The 24,002-nt window shown below is 33.6% G+C and overlaps 1 protein-coding gene across 1 annotated transcript in view; it reads left to right on the top strand.

Annotated features, from left to right (window-relative positions):
• Smp_155490 (hypothetical protein) overlaps positions 1 to 22,566 on the top strand; it is a gene marked incomplete at both ends in the record, with an annotated part of 24,666 nt that extends 2,100 nt beyond the window's left edge. The window contains 7 exons of the mRNA XM_018789302.1: positions 1,408 to 1,696; positions 2,653 to 2,894; positions 7,203 to 7,564; positions 13,626 to 13,826; positions 14,978 to 15,362; positions 18,534 to 18,889; positions 22,554 to 22,566. Coding sequence (XP_018654759.1) covers positions 1,408 to 1,696; positions 2,653 to 2,894; positions 7,203 to 7,564; positions 13,626 to 13,826; positions 14,978 to 15,362; positions 18,534 to 18,889; positions 22,554 to 22,566 — 1,848 coding nt within the window. The remainder of the gene's footprint in view (positions 1 to 1,407; positions 1,697 to 2,652; positions 2,895 to 7,202; positions 7,565 to 13,625; positions 13,827 to 14,977; positions 15,363 to 18,533; positions 18,890 to 22,553) is intronic.
• Positions 22,567 to 24,002: the final 1,436 nt, after the last annotated feature.

The raw sequence follows: 24,002 nt of genomic DNA, 5'->3' as shown, positions 1-24,002 counted from the left end.
TTTTAGAGCTCAGTGAAGTGGAGAGAAAGAAACCAACTGAAGATACCAGCTCTTGCACTTTTGCATGAAATCCAAAACTCGGTGTTCGATATCTTGTACCTCGTTAAGTAATATGTGAGAACTGAGTAAAGTCTATCAATATTTAGTCTCTAGTACGCTTAAAACTGATGAAAACGTAAATACCCAAGAATAGGAATGAATTAGAGCGATTCGTGAAATGACAACGGGAGAGCTGTAGGTTTCCTTAGGAAAAGACAATGGAAAGTAAATAGAATTGAAATGTACATAACATTTAATGAAGTTTTGTCCTCTGAGCTGGATGGTTTAGTCGTGGAGCTTTCATCGTCCTTCTGAACGACATCATCAGCACAAACTTCGGGTAGAAGCCACAACATAACACAGGCTAGATTTACATTTAATTATCACCATGTCAACCAGTGAAACTATGCGTGATAATAATAATAATTTTATTCAATACTATAAATTCTTGCACAGTAAAGAATTATCATTATCAGTTATACAATATTACTACAAATATCTCTTTGACATAAATCCATATTGTAATTACTAAAAACATATTTATAAATTTTATTTAACATTCTGTATCTTTCACCCATGTTCAATGAACAAAGTTTTCTACCAGTCCAACTGATACAACTATGTCTTTACTCTGTCAAACATAAACTTCTTGAATTCCAAAATATTTGTCTCCTATTTTGTTAACGGATAGATAGAAACAAAAAGAACTTTAATGTTTCTGTTTGATTGTTTTAATAATTAGTATCGTAATAACTTTTAACTCTCTTAATATTAACCTTTCAATATATCTAGTTAACACTCACTTATTCAGTTTAAACAAATCTAAGAGAAGTATGTTAATTCAAATATTTGCACAGTTAGTAAAATAAGTGGTTCCTAAGTATTTGATAAGGTCTCTGTATTCAAATCGTGTTTACATCACAAATATCTTTGTTGTTCTATTTGGTAACAGCTATAACAATTCACTACTCTTAGACCTAATGTGAAATCATGCTTAGAACTTCCAAATCTCATTGGTGGTCTCTCAGTGGCTTATCGGTTAAGTGCTCTGGTGCGAGACTGGTAGGTACTAAGTTCAAATCTCGCAAGGTGACGTCGTGGATGCGCACTGCCGAGGAGTCCTGCGATAGGACGAAACGGCCGTCCAGTGCTTCCAGGTTTTCCTTGGTGGTCTAGCCTCAGTTGACTCACGCTTTCAACTATGAAAACACTGAAATCTTCACACACAAAATCTCATCATATTTATATTACTGACTAATAATGTTATTTTTTCTGTAATAATTATCAATAAAATTGAAGCTTTTGTACAATTACTTTTTTAATTTACTCTCATGTTCCTGCAGTATTTTTTAATATTTTTTACTCAAGAATACATGTGTAACAACAAATCTAAAACAGTTGCCACAAACACAACAAGTTGATTTAGCCACATTAATCGGATTAATTACGGGAGTTGGTATACCAGTGAGAAGTTTAGGCATTCTGTCACCTTCATGGTTGCATAATTTCTGGTCAACAAATCATGATCGATTAAAAGTGTTATATACATTAATACAACACGTTGGTCGTTTATCTGGTGAATGTGCATTTTCATTGAAGTCAAATCATGAATTAGAGTATAAAAATTGTATTTCAAATGTATGGAGTGAAGAACGGAGTAAGTCATTTTTAAATAATAAAAGAAATACATTTATCATTAATGTTATTACATTTCAAAATACAGTATAAATATACTGATGTGGTTTCACAACTCAAAAGGATGCATATGTACTAGGTTCTACGTTGCCTGGCCCTAATAACGTAATCTGTATATTCAGTATCTTTTATCATAATTGATACTGCTATTAATTCTTCTCCCTTGCTATTCATTTTCAATGTTCTGATATGATGTTGTATCAACCTCTTTCCGAGACATGTAGATTTTGAGTTCAATCCTTTGTAGGGTTATGTGTGTACACTGTTGAGAAATTTCAAACTAGGAACATACCTAGTTTAAATGTTCTTAGACTTTCCGTGCTTCTGAAATTAACGCCTATTGGCAACAAAAAGTAACTTCAAAATGAAAAATCTCCACAATCTTTCACCTTGATCATAAACATTAGTCTATAAAGTTGACTATTAAATTCGGCCTAATAATTCTTTGCCCAAGTCCCAAACACTAATTTATATCGGTTGACAATGAGGAATCGAGTTCAGCCAAAAGCTTAATTTATACAAAAGTTGGTACTAGTCAGAAATGATTCTTTGATAATATGAAACATATACGGATAAACATATATGAACATATATGGATCGGTCCATATATGTGCCTGGTCCTGCGTTGTGGCTCACTGACTGATTATAACAGTTGATTACTATTTATATTCGTTAAATAATACAAGTTCAAATTATCAAAGAATCATTTCTGACTAGTATCAACTATTATATAACCCAAGTTCATGAATTTATTCATGTATCATTATCAACTATCTTTAATAATAATGCTAATTTGTTGCAAAAACTATTCCACCATTAATATTATACGAACCGACAGGATATCCCTGTGAATCGTTATTTTCTTAAATATTTAATTTCCATTTTAAGATGCTTTTTGCTTCAATTAATATTTTACAGCTACGAAATATAATATTTTGCTAAATGAAATTATTACTTGGTTACATTGTCAAAAGATTCAAGGAAATTCAACTACTGAATTCAAACAAATTGATTGCGTAAAATCAGGTTCTCGTTTAAAAGGTGAAGAACTAATTACTAATACAGTTAACCTGCTTAATGGTATACAATCAGAATCTTTATCAAAAGTTGAACATTTAAGTAATAAACAAATGATATTTGGCGGTATTTTAATGTGGATTGTAAGTTGATTTTTTTGTAGGTAATTCAAATGCTTTTTTAATTCAATTGCTGCAGTTAGTTGTTTTGTCTTTGTCTGAGATTCTGAAATAGCACTCACCATTTTGTCACGGGCTGGATTCAAATCTATTTCTTGTGACGATCACAATATTGTACGTTATTAAACGGGAATTCAATAATTCTTATTCATTATATTTCACTTCATTTACTAATTCCATATCAGTGGTGTGCAAACATCTACCCAACCACCCTAATCGAAGTAGACGTGCAAAGATTTGAAGCTGGAAATGGTTAACTAAAAGATAAACTTCCTAATTAATAAACTATCGCTTTACATTATAAAGTAAGAAAACCTAATAAGAAATTAAAAACTGTATACGCCGTTTTAAACTAATAGACTTAGCATGAAATGTTGTATATTAGTACTAATTATGTACTAAACAACTGTAAACTAAAAAGCTTAGCAACGTATAGTGGGTGTTCATACTCACGATCAAAACAATAAATAGTGACTTTACATTAAGGATTCCAAACCCATTATATATATATATATATATATATATATATATATATACGCTAATTGATAACTTGTTAGCAGCAGATTTCATCTTTAATTCTTTGTCCTAATCAAATTCTACCAATCAAGTTTCAATGTGACTACTAGTTGAGACGAGTCAATATATCGATGCAATCTGTCTGATCTTATATAATTGAAGTTAATCTAGATTCAACCTCAAACTTCGGTCTCATGCTGATTGGCCACTAATCAAGATAGTATATCTACACTCTTGAAGGAAACTTCTGTTCCTCGGAACGAATGATTCAAATCAGTATGACTGTCAGAGATATATTACCATAGAGATACTTGGTCAGAATATATTTATCATTCTTTATACTGTTAAAGTAAAGTTTAATTTTCTCACAAATATTTACAAAATTAAATAGTTGTTTGTCTATTTTTTGAACATAAAAATGATCTTTTATAGGTTACCTTATTGCTGTTTCACAAGATTCTCAATTCAGTTATTTACTCTTCGGATACCAAAAATTCTTTGTCAAGCAGAAAAGTAAGTAATATGCGTGTAGTTATTTCAACTTTACCTTTAGTGAAATAGTGCAGATAGACCTCAGTGGATTAATAATACTGACTAACTTTTACACTAGAGTTTTTATGGATATGTATATTTGAACCGGAATTATGGAGAGTATTCAGTGCGAATTTAATTAGGCTAACATCAATTAATTACCAATTAAAAGAGAAGGTTGGGGTACTGGAAAACTGTCGCATTCTATTTTTTTGAAGCTCGCCGACAACTAATTATTTTTGAGTACTTCTACATTAGTTCTAAACGCGGATGAGACAGTTGTTCATTGAATTCCTGATTTTTAAATAAACTTCCAATACTCAATAAGCCTCAATAGTCTTATCAACACTAATTGACATAAACTGACTTCTTTTTCAGTGTATACATTGATAGTCTTCCACTTATCTTGAAGTACATTGTTCTATTTAAGGACCACTTCTAACTATTAATTTAATGGATTGATGGGTTTCATTTTGATAAATTTAAAGTGTGATTTTTATTCTCTATGATTTCCATTTGTATGGTGCATACAAACTATTTTGCGTTATTCTGTTTCGAAGATTTATTATTAATTCTGTTTAATGCTTTCTTTTTTCATGAGATAGATCTATGTCTAATAGCTAATTGTTCTTATTAGAATAGTACAAGAAGAGGGGAAATATCATACTAGGATAGTTATTTTTCAATTAATTAGCCTACATACTTTTAATGAGCATTCATCAAAACTATTGTTTTAATCGTACATTTATACAGACCTAATTGTAAGCTATCTATTGACTCACTAATTATTTTACAACGTACATGAATTGCGAATACCACTGAAATCCAGATTATGGATTTCGTCAGTTGGATATACCTTGGTCCGAATATTGATGTTAATATCGAGCCTCGAATCCATTTGACTAGTGCTTTAAACGCCAACGCCTTATCTGCTGACTTATTGATTCCAGGAAGCTATCGACCTATTCAAAAGGTATGATGTGTATATGAGCAATTGCCTTAGAATACCGGTAAATCCAACAAAGATCTAACAAACTTAAATCCTAAATCTCATTAATTATCGTTATATTTTCTCGCCGTTCATGAATTACAAGTTAACTAATAATACGTTAACTTTTTATCTAAAAATATCCTGGTTCAGAACCCAGTCAGGCCTGTAAATCGTAATGCGATTGTGGTACTTTTGACTGTTCATTTGTGTTTTGGGTCCCGTTGTAATTAAAGATGAGGGAACGCAAAACTGTGACATTGTCCATCGATTGTTTGATGAGTATGGTAATCGAGTATTTTATGTGTCAATTATCTATGATGTTTCATGTGCTGTTGTAAAAATCCCTTGCATATACTTGTTATATCTGTTTCAGATTATGCACTACCCTTTTTATAATCTTTTAATATTCACTCATATATTTTCATTTTAACTGAAAAAATATGTAGAAATATAAAATTAAATGGTTCAAAGTAATTTACAATGAACAAAAACGACATAAATGTAAGAGCAGATAAACAAATGAAGTATAATGATCCTATCCAATTGTGATTAGTTTTTTAAAATTTCACCTGAAGTTTCGAATTCCTACAACACAGCGCTGCTCACTCTATTGTACTACAATACACGAATATTGCTTGTACAAAATCTATGATGACAAACTAGTATATTATACTTATTATATGATTTGGAAGTCTAATTCAAAGTTTACTACTTTAAACCGTTTTGCCTCATAAAGCTAGACTGTCATCATTTAACGTTACTGTCAGTAGTTCTGTGTCATCAGTTTACGAGCATCTTTAATGGATCTTTTTCAACTAATTTTATACTGAAAATGTGGAGAAAGATAAAAACAATCCCGATATCAAAGAAAGTATCTGTTGATGAGAATGCGAGATTTAGATCTATTGTAATAACTTCTTCTTTCCTCAAAACAATGGAAAAACTATTGCTGCTTTCACTTCATCCTGAAGTAAAAGAGCATATTGATTCATATCAGTCTGCTTACAAGTGAAAAAGAAGTACCTTAGATGCTGCTTCTGTTCTGTATCAGAATACAGTATTCAGCTGGGATTAGGGCAGGAAGTATGTTCGATGCGCATTTGTAGACTATACTTCTTCCTTCGACTCTATTTGCAGACTACTACTACTAGAACAATTTTTCAGACGTCAGCATTGACAGCTGTATGTACACCGATTCCTGCCTATTTACATCCTCTTTCAATGAATGAGTTCTTGTTTCTCCCTGAACAATAGTCTGTTGTTAATGGTCTCAAACTTAATCCTTCTAAATGTCAAACTGTTAGTTTTAGCCTGAGACCTGAAAGCACATAAACACCCCGTTGGAATCCCACAAAGTTTGTGGTCTTGGAGATTTTGTAACAAAATCCATGTCAAAGGTCGTTTATCTTAATATGAATTTTGCCTCTAATTTCTATTGGTCTTCTCATGTTTTGCTGATATCGAATAAAGCCTTCCGTTTGACTTAATATATGAAGAGACTACATGCTTTTGGTATTCCTCGACATTTACTTTCATGATTCCTCAATTCTTTCATATCACGTATTATTCCTTTCCGTTTCCCAATCTTATTTCCCAGGCTTTTAATGGAAGGTTTTGATGTGTTGAAAAGAGTGCTAAAGGCACTTAGCAGAATGCGAAGTGAATCTTTTGAGGTAATTATGAATATGTTTGTGGATGGACATTTAAAGATTTTCAAACTCCTGACAAATGTTATCTTATCAGATACTAACCATCCGCTTCATTCATATCTTTCTCCTTGTACATCTCCTAGTAGGACGAGATATCAATACATTTGAATCCACACACTCAAACAAAGTTAGAAAAGCTCTACAATACCTTATCTAGCAAATATACTAAGCGATGGACAGGTTGTAAGAACTGACCTAGTCGATAACTTGTATTCTTAAACATATTTTTAATTAAAAGTTGTACAGATTTTAATCTTAAAAAACATTTCATTTGATCCCAGGTAGTTTATTTACCTTATTTATGTATATATGTATGCAGCTATCGGATTTTACTGTTTTGTAAAATAAATTTGTTGAAATAATTTGTTCTTAGAATTCTATACTGTATTAGACATATAATATTGAATAAAGCTTTTGTTCACAATACACTCCTGCTATATTTGAGTTGGTCAACCCCATAATCAATCAAGATTTCGTCTTAATTTCTCACCTTTTCCACAATTTATTTTCTACTTCTTTTTATAGAATAAAAAATCACTAATTCAGTATTATTATTCGGATACAGCTGATTTGAGTTATTCATTTGATCCATTATTAGTTCAAATTATCTGTTGGTTCGGCACAATTTGCTTAATTCTACATGCAATCAGTTTAGCATCAAGTAGTTGGGCCGAAGAAGAGCATCAATTATGGTATTACTTTAGTTCAAGTCTTATATTATTGACTAGTTTGTTAATTCTACTCGGCAATGTTAGTTCAAGTGTGAAATGGATCATTTTAAAAATTATTGTCAAAATACTTTTGTTAGATCGCTTCCTATTGCGTAGACTACATCAAACTGGTAATAAATGGATGCATTCACTGGATATATCTGACTGGTTGTACAAGTAAGTTATTATTATTGTTATTATGTATAAGAGTTTTATCAGAAGCTGGTAGTATTCAAACCATTTCACTTTTAAGCACTATGTCATACGTTTAAACTACACTTATCCTATGTTGACTTTGGCAGCTGGATAGTAAAATTCACCGTTGGTGCTAATTTGTCACACTGAAACAGCGTGCGTAATCTCTACAAAACCACTTTAGGAAGCAAATACAGTGTTAGAGACTATTACTTATTAATTTGAAAATTAATTTGTGCAGAAATCATTGCTGTAGATATTTGAGTATTATACGTTCATATTCTTTGTTACAGTTAGACCAGAAAATAGTCATGTTCTGTTTCGAATACCACTTGACTCCACTAGTTGGTTAGATGTAGACGGCAGGCAACCTTGGACCTAGGTTTCGAATCAAGTGTGAGCTTTATTATTCAAATTGAAGGCAGAGGCTAAACATATGAACTTAACGGTTTATACAAGGTTTGTGTAGTCTAAAAATGAGTGAGCAACCCCATTTCAACAACTTTTTAACATTTATGCTCAACAAAAAGGACGATCATTTGCAAAAGATTTTTTATTGACTCTCCAAAGGATAGCTTTCTTGTATATATTGCGAAGTTAACTTTGTAAACACCATAAAATGTCATAAGAGATATGATAATCAATAAGCTGAGGGTAAAGATAATTGTACGAATTGTAAATACAAAATCCATGTCAGAATTTCTGCTCAGAATATAAGGATCCAGATTAGATATCCGCAGAAATAGTATTTTTCGTGTTATTCACAGCCACTTCTACATGACTGTTATTTTATCCGTTATTATAATGATAACTAAATATTTTAAAAACTCATATCTAACTTTTAGTCTCCTTTTTGATCTTAAAAAATTTTTTCTTAAAATTGAAGTTAGTTTTGGTTTTAGACTCCATTGAGGGTTGAATTAAGAACATTTCAGTCTTATGTGACGATTGCGATAAGTTTGACCTATTGACCTGGAACGCCGAAAATTCAACCAGTCAGTATAATACGTTAGATAATAAAACCATATCGGTAACAACTGCTATGACATTTGACGTAACTATATTTTCATATTTTCCCGTTCTGAACCTATATGAAACTGAATTTCAAGCCAACCACTTAGTAGATTGAGTAAGCATTAGGAATAAAATCGATTCTATTAAAAAAGATAAATGCTTTTCAAGGTCATGGTACATATTATCAAAACAGAGAGTTTTCTATCGAATGTAGATGATTAATCTTAACGACGAAGACATCATTGAGTACTTAAGGCTAGGGTTGGAATCAAGGATTAGTATTTAGGATTGCAATTCAGCTTTACGGTTAATTTATATATACCCTAAATCCTATTGTATCCAGCCTTAGACATAGGTTTGACACTAGCCTTATACTGAATCGAATATCCTTTGAATTCAATGCAGGAGCACGTGTGGTCTATTTTGAAAAGTTCTATAATTCTATAAAAACAATTTACCAACTGTAAATTATTCCAGTGAGCATCACAAATCATTCATTCATATTTGCTGAATAAGGTCAAGAATTTCTGAAGTTCATTTTAAGAGTAATAGTTCAATTTCATGTCTATTTTTATTATTTATCAATAAATTGTTTTTATTGTGAGTTATCATAGAATAATTGCATTTCGTTGTATGTAAACCCATGTAAAGTGATAAGCTACAAAAAGCACTATCAATTATTGTATGCCATATTTAACGTTTTCATGTCCATGTACCGTACCCAGTACTTTCAGTTATATTCCCATCAATTTAGCGTATGAGTTGTGTAACTTTCATTAAACGTTTCACTCTAAGCCGTAAGTTTATCCGGCATGTTCAGTGGACTGAGTTACACTGGACGTGTCAATAATATGGTAGTGGTGCGGTGTCCCGGACATTTAAGGTTGGTCAGGCCTCACAAACCCACCACATGGATATGATTTCGTGTGGAAGTCGGTATCACCGGGTCCTAGCGCGCGCGTCGCACCAAGGCGATGTATACCGGTAACACATAGGTTTTTATCCATTCATCCCTCAGCATACACATAGGTATACTCACCCTGGGGGCAAACATACGTTACATGCATACCGGTAACACACGTTTTCATTCATGAATCTTAAAGCATACATATAAGTATAGTCACTCACCTGAGAGGTTATATGGTCAACTCTCCCTTCGAGCATATTTGCCACACCTGACTCTCTTATGCACAACTTATATATCACTGGTACGAATTTCGCCCTCGCACTTCATACAAATAAGCATTAGCACTCTCAGGGAGGGCTGACGATCAGTTCTCCCTAGTATTCGCTAGCATATATTTTTGTTTTTATCTTCCAACTTTTGGTTTAGACCGCTAGTTTTATTCGACATAGGGCGGACATTTGAGCTTTCGTTTCTTTTGCAAACCCGCCGCGTACCTCATTCACATACATATATGCACAACTACAAGAGCCGAGACTCATGCAGTTCGCATACATAAGTATACATTTTAGGGTAACCCGCTAGATTCGAGAGCCTCAAGGTTCGGACCTCTCCACAATTTATTTTCAGAATGGGAGCGGCAGATTGGCCCGATCTCCGCTGACTGTATAAATTAGGTATCAGGGTTTTCCCCACTACCCACCAGCACTACGGTGAGACTTTGAGTTGGATTTTGCTGTCAATAACATGCACAACCATTATTGCAAATATAACTGCAATCTAATAAATTTTAATAACATTTCATCGTGATAAGTACTTGTATGTTTCTATTTAGTAAACTAATTGATTTAAAAATAGTGTTTATTATTGCGGCACTTGAATATTCATGTTTCTACTTGTTATCGATAATCTTCTAGTTCAACTTTGATGATTTACACACTTATCAAATCAACATAGAAAGCAATTGTACAGGCCCACTATTTTGATAAATGATTCATTTTCCAAATTTTTATTACTAAGTTACTGAGCTTAAAATATGGAAGATTTTCTTTTCATACACAGAATTAAGTTGTTTTTCCAAAAAAATGTAACTTTTTTGTTTGTTGTTAATGTATGGACAAATTAGCGGGAAGTTGGTGAGAAGATTATAACCAACAGAAGTAGTTGCTTCGTTTCATGAAACACTTGAGAAATATTTCTTCAACTGTTTTAACATTTTTAAGTTTTAAAAATGGAAAATTTGACAACAGTTGACCATCTGAAAACCTACATACACTGAAAAGACGAATGATGCATATAAACTATTGATAGACAGTTTATCCTCAAGAAATAAGACTACAGTATTTTTTCATAGAATTCGCTTCAGTTCAAATATCATTGAAAGCCATGAAGGACTGAGCAGCTGTTTTATCCAAGCATACATATGATTCTTCAGCAAATTTATTTAGTTTTGAAATACTCAGTTACGCCTGTGTTATTTAGTAGCTCACAAAATGATCAATCATAAATAAAAATCAAGGTTAAAAATGCAAACCATTAATCGCTTTATTTATTTGCGTTTTATCTTATTATGATCATAAACTCTATAATGATATATTAACGTAGATTCTGAAATGATTGGAAGATTTTACAACTCAGAAGGATGTTTTTAACAGTTTTAGGTCTGCTAAGATAGATAGGTTACATCGCCAACTTTTCGTTGAACACAAATGAATAGTAAAATTTACAAAAAAAATCAGTCACAATCGGTATCATGAGGATGAACTTGTTAAGTAACTAAAAAAAGGTAATTCCTTTTTAAACAAGCGCTGATGATATTATTTAAGATGACAGTGAAAGACTCTTAGTTAAACCATCCATTAAGCGGTTTTACTGCAGTAAACCAATGTGGCTTAAACATATACAGCATTTTTTCTTGAATCGTGGGTTTTCCAGTTTATCATTAGATTTTTATCATTCTTAAAATTGAAGTATACAGTACGCAGAGATTCATTTGTATAATTCTAGATCAATTGCAGTTTAGATATTTATTGAATGAGGTTAGATTCAAGGTTTTGGAACAACTCGAAAAGGTTCATTATTTGTGTGTATACACCTGTAAATGAACCAATGAAATATAGGTTGATAGGCTTAGTTTCAATAACTATATCCGACTTGAGTGAAATAGTTTCTGTTAAATTACATAATCAAAATAATTTCACTTCGGACAAGTGAATATATTACATCCTTTTGTACTCATTCAACAATACAATCAGTTCATTCTCATTCTAAAACATTATTCTTTTTGAAATGATCCACCAAATAGTCAATAATTAGTTGTGTAGGTTATCATTGTCCATATGGTTGGTGGGCTATTCGGTCAGCAACTGTGCTAATTAATTTTATAGCCCGAGCTGAATGATATACAATATAGAAAACAAAATCACACCAGAGTGAGACGAAGCCCACTTCATTAATAACTCAAACTGACGCTCAACCAAGTTGAAATTCTTTTAGATTTTCCTCTAGGACTTAATAATTAATAGTAGACAGAAACAATTCAAAAATAAGTAATTAAATAATGAAACTGTACACTACTCTTGAAACATTCGAATCCTAGAAAACAATATTGATTTTTAAGTTTCATTATTTATTAATTTTCATAGTTGAAATCATGAGTCAATTGAAGTTAGACCACCATGAAAAGCCTGGAAGCACTGGACGGCCGTTTCGTCCTATTATGGGACTCCTCAGTGGTGCGCATTCACGATCCTGCCTCGCGAGATCCGAACCCAGGACCTACGGCCGTCCAGTGCTTCCAGGTTTTCCATGGTGGTCTAGCTTCAATCGACTCATGATTTCAACTATGAAAATACTGAAATCTCCACAGAAACCCCTTCTGATTTATTAATTTCTTTTCTTTTTGTCTAATTTATAGTTTATACTTTGATTAATATAAAACGTATACAATAAATCATAAAAGTTAATTTATAATTTCGTCAACTTTTATTCAATTAAAATAAACATAACTTTATAGTGAAATAATATTGATTTTCTAGGAGAGAAACAGAGAATAATAACATGTTAAAGCATGAATGAATGGTGTTATATATATATGTATATCAAAATGTTTTAGGCTACGTTGACATAAAATAAACGTCAATTTAAAGAAAATAGTTTGAAATGATGCGAGTACAGTCAACTCTACTTCTCTGATAAAGTGTGTTGGCAAGTACAAATTATCATACTTAAACTTCTAATTCACTGTGTTTAACACATTGAAATATTCTGTTTCATGTTAAGCTTATTGGGTCACGAATTCTCTACACCTCACAAAACTGTTTCTTCTATTTATCATCGACTTAACGACAAGATTTTATAAATACTCATTACCATATTGAAAACTATAGATAAGTTGTTGTAAACAGTTGCTTATAATCATGCTCTACTGCATTTGTCAATCATTTGATTACCATATATACTCGTCTTTTACATCATCTGACCGTAGCTACTACCTGGACTTAGTAACGGCGCTTGGACATTGCAGTGACCTAAAGGAGTTGTATGGGCTAGAGCATTCGTTTCTCCTGGTCATACTATACCAAACAGGTTGATTGGAGAACAGTAAGATTGGATGTCGCGAATTCTGATCCAAGTAAAAAGCTGTATTACTGACTCTATCCGGAGTTTTCGGCCATTTACGTGTTCCTCTCAGACAACCAGAATCTGCAACGATGTTAGTTTATCACAACGGCAAGAGTGTTAGGAGACTTTAACCCTAAGAAACCACATCTCACCTTACTCCACATATTTCCATCGCTATTAGTAGGGACTTTAAAGTGCAGAAAAAAAATAAAAAAACTCACAATAAAGCGTTGTCTGCGTAGTCTCAGGCAGTTGTCCATTAGGTTTTGCAGTCACGCTACCAAATCAGTAAGAACACCCTTAACCCAGATTCTTTTTCAGATCCCTTAATAAGAAGTGTTTTTCCTTGGTGAGGGAAACCAGGTGGTGTCAATTACTCTCGCACCTCTAACAATTATCGACATCATCTTGACTGAATTTTATATAACAATACTATAAGTCGTAATTAGTCCGTAAACGTACTACTTGTCTTTATTGCTGTTCTTGTATAATTTCCCTCAGACCTGAACATGTCGCAGTGTTATGGACTTGTTTACTGATTTGGTGGATTATATTTCTAGTATTTCGTTTCAAAGCAATTATTCATCTACGTCCTAATGGTTCATTATGGGAAAAATGTCAATATTATGCCCCAGTGATCACTGGCGCTTTCATAGTTTACAACCAATTATTATATAGGATAGCAGTATCAGATTACGAACAGTAAGTTTTTATCTTAGTAGTTTTTTTTTAAAAGAATATTCTGTATAATGTGTAAGTATATGGATGAAACAACTTATAGCTTCACTTATTTACAAACAAAAGGTTTATATCGTTGATGATATTTGGTGCTTCCTTATTCAGAGAGTGTAATAATCAAAACAGAACTGTTTATAATACCTTCTGATTTTAAATAGTTTTCAGTTTGTTATTAGTCTGTGATAAAATGTATGTTCATTGTGTATAAAACGTTCATAAAAATTGCCATTATAAGTAATTACTACATTGATTACTAGCACCCAGATTTGTACTAGATTTTCCAAACTTCTAGTAGGAATCCATGAATTTTAGAGTTTGACCATATCAATCATAAGATAGTTATCTTCAGTGAGACTGGTTAGCATAGCTGGCTAGAGAGGTGTATAAATCAATCAACAGCTTAGTTCCTGAACAAATGATCAACTCTAGTTACATTTCACCACAAGAATCGTCTTTGAAGATTATGTATGGAATTAAAAGAATTGGCTCGAAACAGGCTTTGATGAGGAATTAGTGCACACCTGACTCCATAACAATTCGCCATTTTAATCCTTACCTCTCTGTACAAAAATGTCATGTTCACTTCTTTTTTATGGTCATAACGACCCTCCTAATTTTGAAATTGTATACGCTAATTATTATCTTACTTTTCATATTCTTCTCCTTAGTAAAGTAGTCAGTTTTCTTGTGCACTTATTGTATAAACCATTACCTCGCAATAATTTTGAAACTATTATACAACTGTACCAATTGCAACTCTGAGTTTATAACTACCACCTGAATAAACAATAGACTTTCAACTGCTTTTCGTCAACTTGTTAAGTATATCATCTATGATGGGTATATCGAGTTTATTTTTTGAAAGTTCTATACTGTCTTAATGATAATAATTCAAATATGATAATATTTGAGACTTTGGAATTTGAAAAAAGGAACTGATCACGTTTGTATAATTTCATTTATTTACTTAGGTCAACATCCACTTTACTCGAGTTGTTCCTAAGTGTTAGTTTTCATCTAACAAATATTTTAAGATTAGACATAAGATTATTACAAGTAATACTAATGTATAATGTTTTAATCCCTAAATAAATTTTTATTTATCCTACTTTCAGTGAAGATGCTATACAATCAGCTCGAATTGTTTACTTTTTGTGCATAGTAGATGCATTTTGTTTGTATAAATCAAGAAGTATACGTTTAAATAAAATTGCTAATCGTTTATTTGGTCAAACATCAGCGAATTCATCAAAAACATTTTGGGATTCAATTATTCATCCATTATCTACATTAAATATACTCATGTGTTTACTTGGTAAACCTGTGATTACAATTTTATGGCTTAGTATATGGATTAAAGAAGCGTTAATATCCGAAATGATACAATTAATATTTCATTATTCGGGTATTCATTCATCGCATAATACATTTCGTTATATTTTACCATTCTGTTCATGGCTTATCTACTGGACTCAAGGTTGGGTGAGCTTTTTTCAACAAGTAAGTAATATAAAGTGAACCACCATTCCACAGTATTACTGAATATCAATATAAGTATTAGCTTTTTTAGTTTCTCTGGTATCATACTTGGTTATGTTCTTTGAAATAATAGTAAGTAATAGCTGAAAACAGACAACATAGCTAAAAACACATTTGTACTCTTACTTGTGTTTTTCTCGAGATCCTGATTTGTAGTGTTGTTGTGTTACGTTTTTTAGTACATATTCTCATTGAATTACTTTAATTGTCGTGTTGCGCAAAATTACTAACGCCTACAACATAATGATCTAACGGTTTACGTTTATTTTATCACTGAGTTATCACTTACTTGCCGACTAGGTAATAAAGTCTGATAAATTATATTGAAATATTGAGTTTGAATCCGTTAAATCTATTTAAATCTATTTACAACACCAATTACTGGGTGGATTTTGAAATACAGTTTATATTTTAGCTAGACAATGAAGTTATTTAATTACTTGGGTCGGTAATGATAACTCCACTTGTAGCTATTCTAGAGTTACTGCCAGTCCCAAGTCCGGGTAAAGGAGGAGGGTTCGGCATAGGGTCCTCATCCCGTAGAAAAAAGTCTTGCTAAAAAAACCCAAACCAGATTCAACAAACTAAACCATTTAAACTCTGCCCTGGGAGTTGAAGGAAGAATTATGACGCCTCATGACGAAAGCTGACATTGTTCGGAGGTCACGAAGCCGATCCCTTCTAACAACCAGAGCAACACTTTTTATAGGTACATGGAACGTCAGGAAAATGTGGGAGACAGGGAAGACCAGTCAAATAGCAATGGAGATGAGGAGATACAAATTGGCAGTACTTGAGATCAGCGAAACCTATCGGACACAAGCTGGACAACAAAGGCTAGGTACGGGAGAGATGCTGCTGTACTCTGGTCACGAAAAAGAAAATGCACCACACACTCAGGGAGTTGCTTTAACGCTGTCCAGAGAAGCACGAAATGCACTTGTAAGATGGGAATCTCACGCATCCAGAAGCATCAAAGCATCATTCAAAACAAAGGAGGAGGGAATCACAAGGAATGTTATCCAATGTTATGCACTCATCAATGATAGCAACCACGACGACGATAAAGATCAGTTCTACTTGAGGCTGCAATCATTCATAGCTAAATGCTCAAGAAAGAACCTCACCATCTTGATGGGAGATCTAAACGCTAAAGTCGGAGTAGACAGCATAGGATATGAAGATATAATGGGACGACATGAACTAGGAGAGAGAAACAAAAATGGGGAGAGATTTGCATATATATGTGCATTCAACAAATTGATTATAGGCGGCACAATATTTCCACACAAACGCGTACACGAAGCTACATGGATCTCGCCCAGCCACACTACAGAGAATCAGGTAGATCATATTTTTATCAACGAAAAGTTCCGAAGAACAATGGAACATGTGAGAACTATGAGAGGAGTTGACATAGCTTCAGACCACTATAGAGTTCCTCAGAAGATTGTCAACATTATCCTGAACTCATACGACAGACTACAGTGCAAAGTAGTGCATGGAGGACAGCTGACAAATGCATTTTCAGTAAGAACCGGAGTCAGACAAGGCTGTCTACTCTCCCCCTTCCTCTTTCTTCTGGTGATTGACTGGATTATGAAGACTTCAACATCTGAGGGGAAGCACGGAATACAATGGACATCTCAAAACCAATTAGACGATTTGTACTTCGCTGATGACCTAGCCCTCCTATCTCATACACACGAACAAATACAGACAAAGACAACTAGTGTAGCAACAGCCTCTGCATCAATAGGCCTCAACATACACAAGGGAAAAAGCAAGATTTTCAAATACAACATGGAGCACGCCAAGCCAGTCACACTTGATGGCAAAACTCTGGAAGATGTAGAAACATTCACGCACCCGGGAAGCATGGTTGATGAACATGGAGAATCCGATGAAGAAGTAAAGGCGAGAATCGGCAAAGCAAGGACCGCATTCCTAAAACTGAAGAACATATGGGACTCAAAACAACTGTCGTCTAATTTCAAAGTGAGAATCTTCAATACGAACGTCAAGACAGTTCTACTGTACGGAGCTGAAACGTGGAGAACTACTACAACCATTATCACGAAGGTACAAGTATTTATAAACAGTTGTCTACGCTAAATACTCAAGGTTCACTGGTCGGATACTATCAGCAATAGCGTTTTGTGAGAGAGGACAAACCAGTTTCCAGCTGAAGAGGAAATTAGGAAAACACGTTGAAAGTGGATAGGACACACAATTAAGGAAATCACCAAACTGCATCACAAGGCAAGCCCTAGCTTAGAATCCGGAAAGGAAGCGGAAAAGGGGAAGGCCAAAGAACACATTACACTGGGAAATAGAAGCAGATATGAAAAGGATGAATGTTAACTGGAAAGAACTGGAAAGGAATGCCCAGAACAGGGTTGGATGGAGAATGCTGATGGGCAGCCTATGCTCCTCCACGAGGGGTAACAGGCGTAAGTAAGTCGATAATGATAAGTATATAAAAATTAACAGCACTTTTTCATTTCGAATAAGTAGTTCAACAGCAACATGTTCATCTTAAAATTAGACCGTTTCTACACTTTAGAAAGCTTTCAAATTAAAATAACACAGTTCTAATGATAGTTAGAAACGTAAATTTTGTGATTGCTAGCTAATACCATCAAGTTTTGACTACAGTATCAAAGGAAATCTCACAATTTTCATGATTTTGACCTATACTATCTAACCACCATCTATTAAATTTTCTAAGTAGACATCAAGTAGTCATCATAAGGTAACTTATGTTACGAATAAAGCAAAACTATTCAGGGTGGATGCAATGAAGAAGACGAACATAACAGATAAGTACTTTTTATACACTGAGAATAAATTCCGACAAATCACATGCAGTTGTCGGTGCGATGGAACCGATGAATGGAATAATAAACCTTGAATCATTACATTACTTATGCTATACTTAAATTTTAGCCTATCAAAAAGGTTCTTTCAACTTTCTTAGTGTACTGTAAATACTTATATTCAAACCCGAGATTGAAATCTTGTTCAATCTACAATGAAAAAAATCTATGCAAAGAAATACTGTTAAAATACTTCAGATCATTCACAATTTAATACTGTTGACTTTCCATTTTTCTTAAAATATTATTTCAGGGAAATTCCTTGAGCTTTTCTACTATTGATCTATCTGCAGCCTATGTTGGTCTTCGACATCATCAGCCAATAATAGCCGGTCTACTTTTAGCCTTTTACACTTACTCCGGACCATTAATATGGCAATTAGCCTATTTTTGTCGATTTGTTTTATCTAGATATAAACATTTTGGCGAAAAATTTAATTGTCTTGTGTTAGGTTTTATTGTATTACCTATTACATTATGTGGCACATTTTGTTTCTTTCTACGATCACATTTATTTATTTGGACAGTTTTTGCACCAAAAATGTTGTATTCTGCTGTGTTCTATTTAACCATGGTCCCTTTTTTATGTATTTGGTCTGTGATAACCCCGTAAGTGTAATTTTAAACAAAAATTAATGAATATATGTGGGTTTATTTCATATTTTAAATGTTCTAGTCTTTTCTGTTTTATGCTTCTATTTTCCAATCTGTTTTGATGCTTAACTCGATCGTTTTAGCTCGGAGAATTCAGTTCATGCTCTCAATATCTTTCTTTTTAAGTTACTTTCATCATTAACTAAAATCGAGACATTATGTTAGGTAAAACAAACTCTACTGACTGCTTATCAGCTAACTAACAAAAAGTGTTAACGTTTATCTTACTGGATGTGGACCTTGGGTGTGAGTAGTTTATTGTTTTTGTCGCAAGTACTTTGAGCTTTCGCCTTGATATCACTGTATGTTTCCAAATCCTTGCTAGCTTCTTATAAGATCAGTTTAGCCACTCAGCTGCAACAATCCTGGTCAATTCGTCATTCACTAGGGTGTACTTGTCTCAATGCGATATATTTCTTCAGTCAGCTGCTATCACTTCATCGATCAGTCTTTTAGTCATATTAAGGTCAAGATAAAAAAAACACCAGGAAGATAAAAGAGTGAGGAAACAAAACTAGGTTTAGAAAAAAAGATGTGAGTTAGTGTAAAGTGATAACCAAATGTGATGATTTAAAGTATTTGAATTCAAGTATAAACTAGTAACCCCAGAAACAAAATTTAATCAAGAAGTAGTAGGTGAGCACGAACTGATGTACTGTATTTGGAATTCAAAATCAAAACAGTCATCAATATAGGGGAATAATTGGTTCATTCAAACACCACACCCGCCACAGCTGAAATGAGAATCCAAATTTCTGCCAATCAATTGGTACTTTTTTTTTTTTTGTTCATCAACGTGTGCACCCAAATTTTGTAATAGATGTAGACTCTGTACAATCTAGAATATACTCATTAGTATTAAAATTACCAACCGAAATTGGAACAGACTCACCTGATTCTGGAATCGCATACAATCATAATGTCGGTTGTGTAGTGAAACCACTGATATCTAGAACTTGCATCATAGACTTTCTAACACTATCCTCCCCCACGAAATAGTGTTGGGTCCTTACGTCGCAATGTTTTAACCAACTTGACGTTCCTAATCTGTATTATCTTCTTATATCTCACACTGAGTTTTATATGTCAGTGTTTGGGGATACACACTGACACGTAATTTGAGGCATTCCGTCATGTGACTTTGACTCACATAAAAATTATGGTACATATTCTTTTTTGTTATTCATATTACAATACACAGATAAATATGCATTGATATGTGCAAATAACACATGTTATTCATCTAGACTTGATTCACCTGCAAAATAACCAAACGGAAAACATGCATCTGCCTCATACTCATTAGGATAATCTTGGAATTGATTTGGATTATCTGCCTGTGCAAACTCCATATCTGGGCAAAATGGTTCTGTGATTGCTTCGGGAAAACTTGCTATTCCCTCTGATTCATCATACAACTGACCAGGGATTCTACTCAACATACATTGTTTGTGAGAATATCCAACATCTGATACAATGACATCACAAATATGACTAGAATTCGACTCATTCGGAACATATTTGTTACATTCGTTAGGAATATCACTAGAGATAATTTCATTGTGAGGACTATTGGTTTTTTATATGACATCAGACTTCGGCTTTTCTGAAATATTTTCCTCAAATTGATTGAGAGTTTTATTAGAGAATAATGGGTCATTAAAAAAATCAGTATCTAGCAAAACTGAATCTGGTTTTTGATCATGATTTGACTCATTTAACATATTATTCTCAGAGTTGTAAGAAATTTCATCAGAAATATGTGAATTATCATGACAAACCATATCTGGGAGCTTCTGTTATAGTCTGGCCATGAAGAAGAAAATGCCCCGCATACACAAGGTGTTACATTGATGGTGTCCGAACAAGCACAAAATACACTTATAAGATGGGAATCTCATAGGCCAAGGATCATCAAAGCCTCCTTCAAAACAAAGAGAGAGGGCACTACAATGAACATCATCCAATGCTATGTGGTAAGACTAGACACATTCAATCAATTTGTGAAACAACAGTTTGTCTTTCCCCAAGTAAAACTAAGGTTGAATGTGATTAATTTGGGTGATTCTAATAATTATATACCATCCTTACATACAACTCCCAGTAATTCACTTCATATTTAGAGACGATCATATTTGTCCAGTGGTGCTTTTCACAGTTTTTATCGTTGACACTGGTTGTATCAAGTCCATCAGTTCGGTTGGAAATTTGAATTCATCAAATCTTCATCCTGTAATCAAGCCTACCAATGCTTCTATTTTGAGTTTTCAAGGTCATAAACCTCATATTCTTGGGTACTGTAATTTATTAATTAAAACTAATAAATCTTCAACCCTGATTGTAAATTTCTCATCACTGATTGTAGACCATCTATCTATGCTTTCAGGACACTTCTTCATTGACTATTAAATATAGTCCTAGTGAAATGCTTGGTGACTCGTTAACTACCATCTTGAAGTACAAATAATTAAACCCAACTCTAAAGCCCTCTCAACCTTATGCTGAAGCAAAAATGTCAAGACCACGAAAACAAACATCAAAGTTCAAAGACACCGAGAGGAGAATAGATAAAGTCTTTCGGTGAAGAATTGCTAGATCATACATAAAAGAAACAGTATTGAAATTGCCTAAATAAAAGAATGTTCTTACAAACAAAGAAAGCCTAAAATCTGTCGATATTACATGATATCGAGGAACTGATTTCCCACAATTTATGAGGGTCTGCTAAAACGTTTTGATGAATCTGTGGCTCATAATCAAGCCAGTTACAACTGTAGTGGTAAATAAATCCCCAAAATCAATGTCTCTGTAAGTCTTCAACATTTGATACTGACCATATTAGTTTTAATGAACTCACCTTCCTGAAGGCACTCGGTCATACTTCCGTATCAGATCACGAGTGATTACGCCTTGCTCAACATCTATAACCGCTAGTCAGGTTAGATTAGTCACTTCTCGATATATCGATACCCTATCGAATATATCTTCGAACTCTTTTGCTTCTGATTTCACTGAGTTGGCACGTTTCGGTTATAAAAGGTGTTACTGGTTATTGTGTTGTCAAACTACGAATACTTGTCGTATCTTTACAACAACCAGATACACTACAAAGACTTAGGTCAGTCCGTTAAAATTTCCGTTGTTAATTCAAACAATAATAAGTGTGTTTTAATACATACACAGTTTATACCCAATACTCAGCCGGACAGACAATTGATGGACCTAAGGAGAAGACGTATGTGCGACTATAATTTACGAACGACTTTTGATCAGCGCTGAAATGACCTTGAACTGATCACCTACTGACCAGGGTTACGTAAGAGTAATATTAGTTTAGGGATTAGGATTTGCAGTGGAACGTTAGGGTTAGGAATTGGATTGAATATTTTCATCACGGACTGACAAAAGTTACAATGCCAAAATGGTACTTAAATAAATAAGTATATGAATTTCGCGATAAAACTCAGGATCTGCTATCACAGACCTGATTGATTCGTCCGTAAATTACAGTATCGCCATGAGACCTTTGTAACTGATGGCGTGCTTAATGCAAATTTCTAATATAATATGTTTAGTTTTTCCCATTTCGTTCTCCTTTCCTTAATTTGCGCCATTTTAGGAATTCTTGGTGATTTCGGATATTTGTATATGGATATGAACATCTGAATATGAGTCTGACACAGCCTATGTTGATAAACAAAGCTCACTTTATTTGAAGATTTTTACAACGCCGGAACTGCACGAAAAAGAGCGCTTTGAAAATTCAGTTGGTATTCAATGTTATTTTTTTAGTGCTAATGTGTCACGTAATAAATCGCACAGGAAACTCATAGATACTTCATTTGTATTTACGACAAGAGAATTAATATTGATTGTGTATATATGTAACATTATTGTCATGTAGCTGTTTATACGATTTAAATTATGGCCAAAAATTATAAGTGAAAGGGTTTTGTGTTTCTACGTTGATTCAAATGGCTATTCGTTTATGAATTCACAAATGTGCTTGGAGCGATATACTACGGTCGCTCATTTACCTAAAGGACTGTAAGAGTTTGTCTATGTAGTGATTTGGAATTAGGATAGAGACAACTGTTTGTGATTACATGAAAGATGATATATCAGTGAATAGTAAAGGCTCTGACCTTTAGGTTCTAATCGTATGGTTAACCAATAATATCTAAAAGCATTGAAGGGATTTTTGAGTTCAAACACCATACAAGGCTTGGCGCATCAGTGGCTTCCACAGGAAGTTTTTTCAGCAAAGTATATGGGACATATTGAGTTATCAGTTGATATGCAATTATTGACAGTGCTCTTCATGGACTGCAAAACTCTAACCTATCTTGGTTTCTGTCATGGTTTAGGTGAGTGGCTACATGTTATAAACTGTTTCCTGAAAGTTCTGGTTATCCTACTAATATAGTTTGTAATCTTAAGGCTGGAGAACCGAGTGTTGATCAACTCATTGATCATTATTCGAATCGGGTTAAATCACTTAGGGCTGTCGTGAGGTGAATTTAATTCATAAGATATCTTCTGATAACACGCTGTGGTAAAAATGATACGTCTTTACAGTTGGGTATGCTGAGATTGGGGTTCAATTCAGCTTGCTAATATTTAATTCGATACGTTCAAGTGATAGTATTTCGGAGAGAGATTAAAATGTTGTTGTCCTCCGAGACCAGTAACAAAGTGAAGTTAACGGATTCACCATTACGACTCTTAAGTCCTTTGATAAGAAATGGATTGTTGTGTGTCGGAGGTCGGCTTCAAAACAGTTTTTAGCTTAAATTCGGGAAACATGACATGATAATACCATCGAAGCATACAGTCAGGAATATGATTTTATAGTATTGTCATGTTTTGGAAGGACATGTTAAGCCACATAGGTAATGACAACAGTCCAAGAAACGTCTGAAGTATTGAGTGGTGATGATGGAAGGTGGTAAGAGACTGTGTTAATTGCAAAAGGAGGAATCTCCATTCTATCCAGCAACTCATGGCACTGTCACCAGCGATCAGGATAGAGGATGGTGATTACCCATTTTAATCAGTTGAGGTAGAT

This window comes from Schistosoma mansoni, chromosome W, assembly GCF_000237925.1.
Source record: "Schistosoma mansoni strain Puerto Rico chromosome W, complete genome".
Classification (NCBI taxonomy): domain Eukaryota; kingdom Metazoa; phylum Platyhelminthes; class Trematoda; order Strigeidida; family Schistosomatidae; genus Schistosoma; species Schistosoma mansoni.
This window is presented reverse-complemented; position numbering and strand designations above follow the sequence as displayed.